The sequence below is a fragment of the Lissotriton helveticus genome, chromosome 4_1 (genome assembly GCF_964261635.1).
Source record: "Lissotriton helveticus chromosome 4_1, aLisHel1.1, whole genome shotgun sequence".
Classification (NCBI taxonomy): Eukaryota; Metazoa; Chordata; class Amphibia; order Caudata; family Salamandridae; genus Lissotriton; species Lissotriton helveticus.
Genome location: NC_136063.1, coordinates 885,833,989 through 885,846,671, shown reverse-complemented (window position 1 = coordinate 885,846,671; position 12,683 = coordinate 885,833,989). Strand labels below are relative to the sequence as shown.

At 41.7% G+C, this 12,683-nt stretch overlaps 1 protein-coding gene across 2 annotated transcripts in view; it reads right to left on the bottom strand.

Moving 5' to 3' along the window:
• Positions 1 to 11,829, bottom strand: part of LOC144827366 (cytidine monophosphate-N-acetylneuraminic acid hydroxylase-like) — a 537,565-nt gene extending 525,736 nt beyond the window's left edge. For both annotated transcript variants that reach the window (XM_078685708.1, XM_078685707.1), the window contains exon 1: positions 11,753 to 11,829. In XM_078685708.1, coding sequence (XP_078541834.1) covers positions 11,753 to 11,763 — 11 coding nt within the window. In that variant the 5' untranslated portion in view covers positions 11,764 to 11,829. The remainder of the gene's footprint in view (positions 1 to 11,752) is intronic.
• Between the last annotated feature and the right edge of the window lie 854 nt (positions 11,830 to 12,683).

The window sequence follows — 12,683 nt, the reverse complement described above, 5'->3', positions numbered from 1 at the left end:
ATGTAAGTAATTATAATAAGTTAAAACAGGAGGCACTAGAGTTAATAAACAATTTCAGAAACACCAATGAGGAGAAGAAATAAAAGTAAAGAAAAGAAGAAGAGAGAAGAGAGGAAAAATGGAAAAGACAGAGAAGGAAGGAGGAGGTGGAAAGAAAGAAGCTAGGTGAAAGTTGGGAATATGCGAGAAGAAGAACAGGATATGAACTCACATGAAATGGGTAGAAGAGAGGTAAGAAACAAAGGGGAGGCATAGAAGATCGGATTTGATTTTAAGAGGGACAGAAGAAGAAGAAGCAACAGAAATCCTATGTTCATCACATATGAAATTCCACCAAGTTATAACAGAAATTTTGGAATTATCTTTCCAGCAAGATAGAATCACTTTATATGCAATAGCAATAAACAAATCAAGTAATCGAGCATGTCTGTGGGCAGGGATAGAAATGAAAACTCCACTTCCAGGGAGCTAAAGCAGTTTGGCAGCTTGCTGGAAGTAAAGTGTTTGCTTTTGGTTGGCGGAAACTGTCAGTGCTCCTGCTAAGCAAAAACAAACAGGTATGCCCCAGGAGGTGGTCACTCCGGAACGTGGCAGAAACCGGCCCTGGGGAGTGGCGGTCCCCAGGGACAATATTGGCTCCAGGAGGGGCCACATGCACCCCTCCATTGATTTTCAAGGGCCTACCCCAGCTTCCTGTTGGTCCCTGGGTCCGAGAACAGCCCAACAGAGGGGCTTTTTGGCCCCTCCTTCTAAAAAAAGAATCCCTGGAGAGGTAGTGGGCGTTCCACTGGACCTCCTCTTTAATGTGTAATTTAGTCCCAGAGAGGTGGTGGTAACCGGGGCTGGTGTGTCCGCACAGCCCACCGCATTATTATTGTTGTTAGCCCCAGGGAGGTGGTGGTCCCTGGGGTATAAATATGCACTTCAAGGGGGGCTTTGTGTGCCCCCCTCCATCCTCCATTTTTAACAGTGCTCTGGATGCGCCTACAAATATAACAAGTGCAAGAGACAGCGTTTTTTCATTTTTTAATTCAAGGCGATATTTGCAAATATTTGTGAATTTTGCCTTGAATTTAAAAAAAAAAATGCTTCTCTGCCCTGAAAGCCGAGTCCCAAGATGGCTGACAACACTTCCTGGTTGAAGTGTAAGTAGCCAATCAGAGCTCTGCAGATCTCTGCACGAGCTTGTCATTATTCACGAAGGCTTCTTGATCGTAGATCTACAATTTTGGATGTCCTTTAATTTCTTTCAAACTACTGAATGGATTTACACCTAATAACTGAAAGCGCAATCTGCGGACCAAAAGCTACCTTACTGTCAAATTTGGTGTAATTCCATACAGCGGTTCAAGATGCAGGCTTGTCTAAAGACTCTATGGGAATTAACATGCAACATGCAAAATGGACTTTTTTACCCACCCTTTTCTCGGCCCCCGCTTGATGGATCACCCCGACACTTTCCATACATAATTAGACACAGCAACACACTTATTTTTACATTTTCGTGAAGATTCTCCAAATGGTGCCAAAGTTATAGACAAGTCAAAAAACCCTGGGGCATATTACCAAGCAATAGCGATAATTATCGCTATTGCTTGGTTAGAGACAAAATTTTACCGCTGAGCTGCGGCGATTTTTATCGCAGATAAACCTTGGTATTACCAAGGTTTATCGCAAATGCGATAAAAAACGGCCGCAATGCATGAATATCGCTGAAAAGTCAGCGATATTCAGGCATTACCGAGCTAATGCTCTTAGCCATGTTATCCACCTCCCATTGGATAACATGGCTAAGAACTGCTCAGGGCAGGTGTTAGCTTTTGGAGATATTCGCGCTTAGCGCGAATATCTCCAAAAGTTGGTAATAGGAGCTAGCGATGTTAGCGACTGTTTCTAGTCGCTAACATCTTGGCACGCCCACTTTGCATGTCATTAGTGATAAATATCACTGACATGCAAAGTGGGGCCCAAGATGGTCGCTATCTCCTACTAGCTGTCGCTAACACCAATAGGTAATAGGGAGATCATTTTATCTCCGCTTTCTTGGCTTTTAAAGCCAAAAAAGCGGAGATAAACCCCCTTGAGAAATATGCCCCCCTTTTCCTATGGAAACATGGTACTAACTATAGGATATATATATATATTCACTGAAAAAACCATAGGTTATAGACCATATATAGTTAGGAATTAGCATTTAGAAAACCTTATTTTACTCACACAAAACCATTGAAATTCCATATATAGTTAGTTGCACTAACTATATATCGCGCACCCGCAATCCACTGCTGATGATGTCACATATTACATCATTCATGACATGGTCAGTGACATCACTGATAACAACATCCAGTGATTTTTTGTTTCTATAAAGTTTAAATATGTCTTACATATTGAAGAATGAGTGGATGTGTAAGTGTCTGGACGAAGGATTTAGTAGGTGCATGACTGACTGTATGAGTGAGTGATTAAATGTGTCTCACTGACTGCATGGGTTAGTGACTAAACTGTCTTAATTTGTGCATCATTATGTCTGTTGTTCTGTAAACTGCTGCATGTGTTGATCAGTAGCTATATGAGTAACTATATGGGTTATTGATTGATTGCCCAAGTATTTGTATGGGAGACTGAGTGTGTGTGTGGCTAGCTGGGAGGTGTGTGACTCTGTGCAGATCAATCTGTACTTGTATCAATGATTGTATAAGAAGGTAAGTATGTGTTAGTATATGTTTGAAAATGTAAGGTGCTCTATGTTTAACTGTATAGACAAGAAAATGGAAGTGTCATTGATTCTTTACAGGACTGACTAGGTGTGTGAGTAACTCCATGGATGAGTGGCAGACTGTGAGTGTCTGTATAGGTGTATGAGTGCATATGATAGTGTTGTAAAGATGAGTGATTGTATGTATGAATGATTGTATGGGTGAATGAGTGAAGGTGTGTGTAGACGTAGCAATCAGTGAGTGCGTATGTAGTAACTAGTATTGGTGTGTCAATGGTTTCAAAAATTATACTCTCTTTTTAACACTGGGTGAAACAGAGGTTATATTAAAATGTGAGGAGATGCATTGTATTGTCACATGAATGATATCATCAGTGATGTGGTCATTGATGTCAAATGAGATGTCATCAGTGATGTCATCAGTGATGTCATTTGAGATGTCATCAGTGATGTCATCAGTGATGTCACTGACCATGTCATGAATGATGTAATATGTGACATCATCAGCAGTGGATTGCGGGTGCGCGATATATAGTTAGTGCAACTAACTATATATGGAATTTCAATGGTTTTGTGTGAGTAAAATAAGGTTTTCTAAATGCTAATTCCTAACTATATATGGTCTATAACCTATGGTTTTTTCAGTGAATTTTCAAGGTTTTGTAAATGCTAATTCCTAACTATATATGGTCTATAACCTATGGTTTTTTCTGTGAATTTCATTGGTTTTTTAACAGCTAATATCTGTAGCTGTAAAATGTATTCTTCTTTAAATCCAAAAATATATTTTATATGTTTATGAATAATTTTTTTTAAAATATTTTTTTTTCTTCGTTCCCGCTTCGCGAATCGGGAAGCTTCCCGTTAGCTGACCTTGATGCCGCGAAATAGACCGCGAGCCGGTAAACGTTTCTTTACCGCAAGTGCCGCGTTAGAAAACAACATCGTGACGCCTCCTGTCCGCATGACGTTTCACGTTGTCGCGTGATACGTCATATGACGTGCTACGTTAGCGAACTGGTACGCGAAGCGAGTCGCAAAGCGCAGGTTTCTGGAAGCAAACCGGGAGGCCCTGCAAAGCGCTTAACGTAAACACAGCAAGTCATGTGACTTGGTAATAACACTTTTCATTGGTTCATTTCACTTTTGGTTTCCTAATGATGTAAGACTAGGTCATATAATCTAAAATGAACACTTTTGATTGGTTGAGAACTCTTGTTTTTCCCAAATGATGAAAATCCCTCCTTCTTTCCTCACTCTGACTTTCATCATTGTGAGAGAAAGACCCTTTGTGATCACTGAGCAATGGCTTCTTTAGTAGCTTCAGCTGGTGCTTCCCCACCACCTCCACCACATCCAAGGAAGAGTGGACCACCTGCTCAAGTTATAATTCAACAAGAAGAAGAAGAAGAGGAACAGGACGACGAGCACGAAGAGAGGCAGTTTTTGCCTGAGCAGCCCAGGACGTCTCACCGGAAAGAAAACTTCATTTGGCAATTTTTTAAAATTCCCAAAGGTCAGAAAAAAGTAAATGCAAGATACGTAACTTGCCTTATATGTCAAGATAGACTGTCCAGAGGAACCGAGAAAAAATACAGTTTCGGAAACTACACAATGCATCGCCATATGACTAGGTGGCATCCTAACAACTACAGTGCTGCACAGTTTCGGAACGACCTAGATAATCTCCCTATTATGGCCAGAAGATCTGTTGTACCGGAAGTAACGGGACCAGAGGGCAGGGAGATGGTGCCAAATATACAAATGAAATTTGGTGAAGTAAAACACACCTGCGTATTTTGCGATGGATTCATTTCCTACGGAGAAAAAAGCATCACTCTGATCAACAGAGCTATTGACTATCATATGCAAGTTTGTACGAAACGCCCAAAATAATAAATACTTCTTTTTTTGTTTTGTTGCTCCTGTTGAGCCCTTTACAATGAATCGTTTTCATTGCCCCCTCCAAGAAAAACCCAAAAAAATATAAAACTTCAGAAAAATTCAAAAAAAGTAAAAAAATGTTCCGAAAAATAATAAAAAAAATATAAAACAACAAAAACAATAAAAAAAAAAGTTCTTTTCAGAACTACCTCCCCGTTATTAAAAAATTGGTACAATATTTGGAACTGTGCCAACCTCTATTTCTCTTAGTTCGCTTCCCAGTTCGCTCGCCGGTACGCGAACTAGAAGCGAACCAAAAACAGTAAGTATAAGGGAAGGAAACAGACACTTATGTTAAAAGAAAGACAGCTATAGGGGAGTAAACTAGAGATACTATTACCCGTAATCCACTGCTGATGATGTCACATATTACATCATTCATGACATGCTCAGTGACATCATCAGCAGTGGATTGCGGGTTTTTTGGCAACGTGCCTTATCCACGGTTTAATAACGCTGCCTTTTGCTTTATATAAGTTTTCAAATTGTATGAAATATATACCAATAGGTCGTTATGAACCTTTAGGTAGTGCTTTTCTTCATGAGGTCTGGTCGCTTCCATACACATACAGATGTTTCAAAGATGATCAAGAAGTTTATCTGAATGGAGAGGAATGCACTGAGACGCCAGATCATTCACTAATGTGTAGGCACATACAGTTACACGGTTCATGCAACAAACACCGACCAAATATGGCTTGCGTGTTGCAAGGCACGCCAGTTCCTGCTATCATCCCCACGTTCAAGTTGTTGGAAAATGGTAGTTATTTGATGCTCAATAATGAAGATTGTTCTGAGTTAATTGAAAAGGGTCTGCACCTCTGTACGGGTGTTCGCTATGTGAAGCACGAAAGTTTCACGGGCCGAACTCAAGGCCACCTCTCTCTGAGACAAAAGAGCTCTTATTCTTGCCATGCCGTTGAAATCTGTCCCAAGGTTGGTATTTGTGGCCAGATTGAAAACTCCCTATGTTCATGTGTGGGAGGAAATAGAACATTTCTGCAGCAAATAACCCGTTCACTTACTGTTACGATAAAAGGAATACTTTTAATTCAGATTTGCCTTTCAATTTCAGCAAGATGGTTCCGACTATCTTTAACGCATCCTCCACAAAGACCCTGGCGCACTTTTTTAAAGTTGTTACCAGTGGTCTCGTGACTTCATTTGAGAAAATCTTTGGAGTCATCCCTGCTTCCTTTCATTCTATTTTCTCCACTCTGGTTCGTGGATTGGCATTTTTACTTGCATTACCAGCGGACGCTCTTGTGCTTTTTTACATTTTTAAATATGGATGTCCCTCCTATGCAACCTCCCACCCTGCAGCTGCTGACACTGTTCCGCAATCGCATGCTAGAATATTATGGCACAATGCCGTTGGCGATATTAAGCACGGCATATGGATTATCTTTTCGATTCTCCTACTTCACCTGTGTCCAGCCTGTATTTCACTGCCTGACCTGTGATTTCGATTGGGCCATTGATTTGTGTCTCTGCGGACCGGTTTCTCCTGATGTCGACTTTAATCAGCTGATGACTCCTATCATTACTCACGAGTTGGTTTGTCCAGGCGAAATGATTATGGCTGTGGCATTGATGCATGGACTACTTGGTCCCTGGAATTTACTGGCGGCAGCACAGTCTTTCTTGGAACAGAGCTTTCTTGAAAACCCACCGAGCTGTCCTCTGATGGTGATAGAGGATCCGGTGCTGGGAGAGCACGTATGTTCTTTTCCGCTTTTAAATTGGATGGCTGAACTGTTTTCGGATGAAGACGGTGACTTCCTATTGGAGGCTGTTGCAGCTTATTTTGCATACACAGTTATGTCATAGACCTTTTTCATGTTTGATATGCTGAGTACTAGCATTTCATTGACAATTCATTGACTTATTTGTCAAGTTTTTATTATTTACCTTGCCTATTGGCTTAAGACTCGATAAAGTACTTGGCTGTTTTATTTTTCTTTAGCATTAAATTTTCCTAGTTTTTAATGCTTTACCTTGCGGACCGTCCACATATAAACTTGCAATCTGCTCTCATGAGATGGCACTTCTATTATCTTATTCAGTTCGTTTCCGGATCATGGGGAGGTGTCATCTAGGTCCTGGATATCTTTACACCGTGTTAAGTTAGCATGGGCTCATTACCGGTTTAAACGCCATTTTTCCTTTTTTGCAACTTCTGCACACGACACTTAGTTGTTGCTTTAGCTTTCCACCTAGTAGTTCATCGTGGTTTACATGAGAATAATATGTTATTGCTCTACTATCTGCTTTGCTTGTTAAACTATATCTGTACAGCGAGTGCTAAAGTTTCAAGAACAACACGATACAGAATTGTTATGAGGTCTGATCTCCACGACTTCATACTCATAACATAAGTGCAACTTCTGCCAATTCTGGGCATGAGGCGGGTTTTATATTGCTTTGCCGAACACACATACACAACAGTTGATGCGGTTCACATGAAGAGAGAGCTGGTGTATGCTGATGTGATTCCTTCAAATCTAAGACACTAAAGTATGGGCACGCCCTAAACCAACACAAAGAGACCTTCTTAGCAAATAATATAATATGTGTATTAGGGAGGGTGAGATATAAGCAGCCGCGGGCCTTGGAGGGAGTTACGGTGAGGCAGGGAGGCGGGGAGGGGGAGAAGCAGGGTGGAGCCCTCTCTACCTTGCCCCTCCCCCTCCCCGCCTCCCTGCCCCACCGTAACTCCCTCCACGGCCCGCGGCTGCTTATAAGTGTTGCTAACTCTTATTCATTTACAGCATGTTAACATACTGTCACCATTCGCTTTTTATGTACTAGTAACTATGCTGGTAATTTTGCTACTGATAATATGTGTACTTGTATTCTCCACCCTGCTTCTCCCCCTCCCCGCCTCCCTGCCTCACCGTAACTCCCTCCACGGCCCGCGGCTGCTTATAAGTGTTGCTAACTCTTATTCATTTACAGCATGTTAACATACTATCACCATTCGCTTTTTATGTACTAGTAACTATGCTGGTAATTTTGCTACTGATAATATGTGTACTTCTATTATCTAAGATACTACGCCTGAGAAGACGGCATTAGTAAATAAACATTTCAAATACACATGTGTTCTTCTTAACTCCATGTTCTGGTTTCTAAGAAATATATAACGACCGACTGTTCATGAGTTCCACGTATCCTGAGGTACTATAAGTTCATATTCTGGATTGTCTAAACATTGAGAGTTTGTTATATCCAATGTGACACTGTACCTAGCTTGCTAAGGAGTTTTTGATTACTAACGTGAGTTTTGGGACACCCTAATTCGCCGAGGTTCCAATCCTCTGTCCACAGTTCTGTGTGAGAACAGAAACCCTGCGACAGGGGCACCCCCGACCCTTGCTGGAGCTTCATCACACTTGCGATACAACTCCAGCAATGCGCCACCTTTACGGCACAGATACATCACGCATCTGTGCTGTTTTTGCCCCATGATGCGCCGCATTGTAAATGCAGCACACCATAGGTGACGGAACAGCGGCACAGAATGACTAACACATCCCTGGTGATGCGCCAGTCATCATAAATGTATCCCTATGCTTCTTATCTTGTTAGAGATGAACCGCCATATGTATCATCAAAGTTTTTTGCATTTCCTAAATAGCGAACTTTAAGGAATAAATAGCGATTCTTTACCATTCCTAGTTTGCGATGAGCTATTTGCTAATTACAAATTACCCATTCATTTCCTTCATTTCCATAGGGCGGTTGGACTCACTTTTAGCTCGAACGGCTGAATGGATTTCCACGAAACTTGGCAAAATTGTAGGGACTGGTAGCCCGATGTGCCTTTGCTATGTCTCAAGATATATGCTCCAGTGGTTTTTACGAAAATTAACTTTGAAAAATATATATTGGGCTACATTGGCCTGTATATATGTTGGAGCCCAAATGTAGCCCAATGTAGCCCAATGAAGCCCAATGTAGCCCAATGTAGCCCAAAGATGGCCGCCAGACACACAAAAAAACAAATGTAGCCCAAATATCAGCCAGATGTAGCCCAACTATAGCCCAGTGACAGAATGACCAATCAGCTTCGCAAACCTCCGTTACGCGAAGCGGAGCGCTGTTACAGATATATATCTTTTTTTGAACGTTAATTTCTCAAAATCCACTGGAGCACATATATTGAGACCTAGCAAAGGCACATCGGGCTACCAGTCCCTAATATTTTGCCAAGTTTCGTGCAAACCCATTCAGCCGTTCGATTATTATTATTCTTTTTTTTTTTTGCCCCGCGGGGCCCTTTTAAAACCTCCACATCAAACCTAGGGGGTCAGCGAGGATCTACTATGCCCCCTTATAGTTATTTCCCCCTTTGTTTTGACCTCCTCTTGTCTCTCGATCCTACCGAGAGACAAGATGGCGGCCGCTACGGACTTTTTGGAATGTTGACAGACGCCGGAGAACCAATCAGCTTCGCTTCACAAAGCTCCGTTGCGCGTAAAGTACGCGTCCTGGGACGCTGCCAGGTCCGCTGTTACAGATATATATCTTTTTTTAAACGTTAATTTCTCAAAATCCACTGGAGCACATATATTGAGACCTACAAAAGGCACATCGGGCTACCAGTCCCTACAATTTTGCCAAGTTTCGTGCAAATCCATTCAGCCGTTCGGGCTAAAAGTGAGGCCAACCGCCCTATGGAAAACTCAATGTTAAAAACACGTTTTGGGACCCCCCTTTTTTCTCGGCCCCCCCTTGACGAACCCCCCCCCAAATTTTCAAGGGCTGCTCAGAAACAAAATGTGCCATTTTCCTGAAAATTTCAGCCAATTCCGTCCACAAACGCCAAAGTTATTAGACAGAGAATTTTCAAAAATCCCATAGAGAAAAAATCCTAACTATATATACCTACTGGCGACCGCCAGTAGGTAATATATATATATCGAGGTCTGTGGTGAGATCTGTCGGGAGCAGTTTCCCAAGGCGGTGAGTTGACCGGCGATACGCGCAGGTGGGGAGGAAAATAAGGCACGGCTGGAGCAGCTTTAGCGAGCAGCACACAGTGTACAGAGTATTCAAAATATTATCCTCAAGATGTCAGCGGAAGTTCGCGAGCGAGAGGCCTTGCGAGATGTCTCGAGTTAATTTATGCGTGGCCAAAAAACTGCATCATTATACAGTGCCAGGTGTTCCTGCCATCTTCACAGCTGTCTTGTTGTATTCAAAAGAAGAACAAACGTTCTTGCTTGCCAGGTAAATACATGTCGAATAATTATTTTTAGGTGCGGTTAGCTTAACGAGCAGATGCAGATACGGTGAAAATGCTAATTTCCAGATCTTCTTGACTATTGAGCAAATGCTACCATATTGTCAACAATGATGAGTGAAATACAGACTGCCCTGCTCGCGTACCTGCGTGTTATAATTCACAGGGTGTTTTAAACTAAATGAAAGCAATAAAAATAAGGTACTGGTATACAGTGAGTTGTTAGTGAGTCATCCGTTTTAACACACCCACCACACACAAAGCAGGCCACGTATTCCCCGAAACTTTTTTTTATGGGGAAAGGTAATTAAATTGCAAGAGGCTTGCCTTCCCGTGCCATCGGTTTTTTGAGCATGCACACCTGTCCGCGTTCCAACGTGTAAACTAATCTTTTGTGTGAGACAGTAGCTGTGCCCTGATCATCGCAAATACTATAGAGCGCACGTTTTTCTCTACTGCAACCCTTTGGCTACATAATCTTTGGAAACGTGAACGACCGATTTAGCGCTCCTGCTGTTGGTAAAACACTGTCCCAGATGATAACAGCAAGCGCTTAGCTCGCTGAGTTATCTTACGAGCACAGAGACAATGGTCGACCACTGTGAGTAACTAACAGTACACAGATTCAATTCTCAGCAGTGAGGAGGCAGCCGTTTGCTTACATTGTCCAGTCCATTAAACGCTCATTGCTGACACCTGCTTTGTTCTGCTACTGTGGAGTTCGAATTCTGTAGTTCTTTAACTTTCAGCAGGGACTGGCCTATGAGGCAGTCATGCAGTGCTGGACAGACTATTCTGACAGGTCATTGTGCGAGTCCGTTTTTTTTTGGGAAGCTTGTGGGCTCGTTTTATGGTCTGCTGTGTCAGTTTCTGTTGAGTTCCTTGATATTAACATAAGCACTACCTGGAGCAAGCTCAAATACATGCAGTCTAGCATACATTGGAAAATGCTTATAGTATGTGTCTTTAGAAGTACAGAACTGCCACGATTTGCAAACATGGACCATTTATTAATGTATTTAATTAACTAATGGAGGACATTTTCATTTTGCTGCGTAGGACTATTTTCTGTCCCAGTCTGACCCAGGATCTTTGGGCCCGATTCACAAAAGTAATCGGAGACAAAATCCTAACTTTACGACTTTCGGTATTCACTAAGGGCATTTAGGAGTAGTAAGTTAGAGATGCCCTTTGTGAATCAGCCCCTTTGTCATTCCAAGGTTGCTAAATGAGTCTCCTCAGATAGAGTATGAGTGATACCTATTGTTTACAGTGCTAGCAAATAGAAAAGGTACGGGGATAGGGGTCATTTTCTGCATCAACTTCAATGTTATTTAGCAAACGGCTAAACATACCATAAAATCAATTACAATGATCAACCAAAGTGTAAATTATACCCATGGAAAACTGCGAGTACTAATAATACATAATCTAACATATTTACAACCCCCCCCTATTTTCCACGTTCAATTATTGACATAGACTAAAAATTGAACTTTTTTGTAGCAGCTTTCATTTGATTATCACAGTACATAAAAACCTAAAAGTGTCCTGAGACAGGTAAGTATTACTTTCAAACATCAGCGCCGCTTTCCTTCACGCAGGACAGTTAGACAGAAAGTACATATCACTCTTAGAAACCAAACCACAGAACCGGCGGTAATATGTCAAATAGAAGAAACTTTTTCCAAATGCAGGTAGACAGACACACAACTAAAGGCTTAATATAGTAGTTGTGAAAAAAGTATACATCTCAATACACTGTGCCCAGCATAACTGATCAACACCAATACAGTTCTTTTATTATTTCGAAAACAAGGCAACGGCAGGACAGTACATACCTTCCATCCATTATGCTAAGAGGACACAGCTAATTAACAAGCAGCAGTTTAGCCAGCGAGTTGTTTGTGCGATGAAAAGGAGTGATCTGAGGCTGTGCAGGCGAAACACGTTTATCTTGCTATGTTCATACGTCATTGTGTCAGAACACTCTTTAACATCTCATTAAGCACAGGAGTTTTCCCAGAAGGATTAAAAAAGTCACACACACATACATTATGAAAGAACACTAACCTCGACGCTCAGTACCATGACAAGTACAGACCTATATCAAACTGATCATTCCTGGCAAATTTACAGAAAGGGTAGCCGTTGCAGCACTGCTTATACCCTTTCATATTACATCACTTATACCTTCTGAAACCATAGCAATTATAACAACATTTATGGCATCAGAAATCACATCATTTCTGAGAACAAAGGGGCATATTACCAAGCAATAGCGATAATTATCGCTATTGCTTGGTTAGAGACAAAATTTTACCGCTGAGCCGCTGTCCTGGTAAGCTTGATTCCGGTCCAGGGAAGACATGGCTTGGCAGTTCGGGCTGGACTGTTACCATGAGGCACAGGGTCAGACTGATTTGCATATGGCCATGTCTGAACTGGGGTGGCGGAGTGAGCTAAAGAACGGTGATGGATTAAACCCAGATCAGTTGACTGGGGGTGAGTGTTTGTATTGTCAACGCTCCGTCCATCACCACCTTTGGTTTTTCAATAAACACATAAAGTCACCAAAACGCTATCCTTTTGTGCCATAAAAGTAGACATTGTTAACATTAGGTGGTACTTAGAAAATAGCCTAGCCGCTGGAAGTCACGGTCTGTAGTCTACCACATTTATGCCAGATTTCCTGTAAAAATTTGCTCATAGCAATGACAATTGCAGGAGTAGTGTCACTCTTTAAAATTCTTAAAGCCTCTAAGTGTTTGG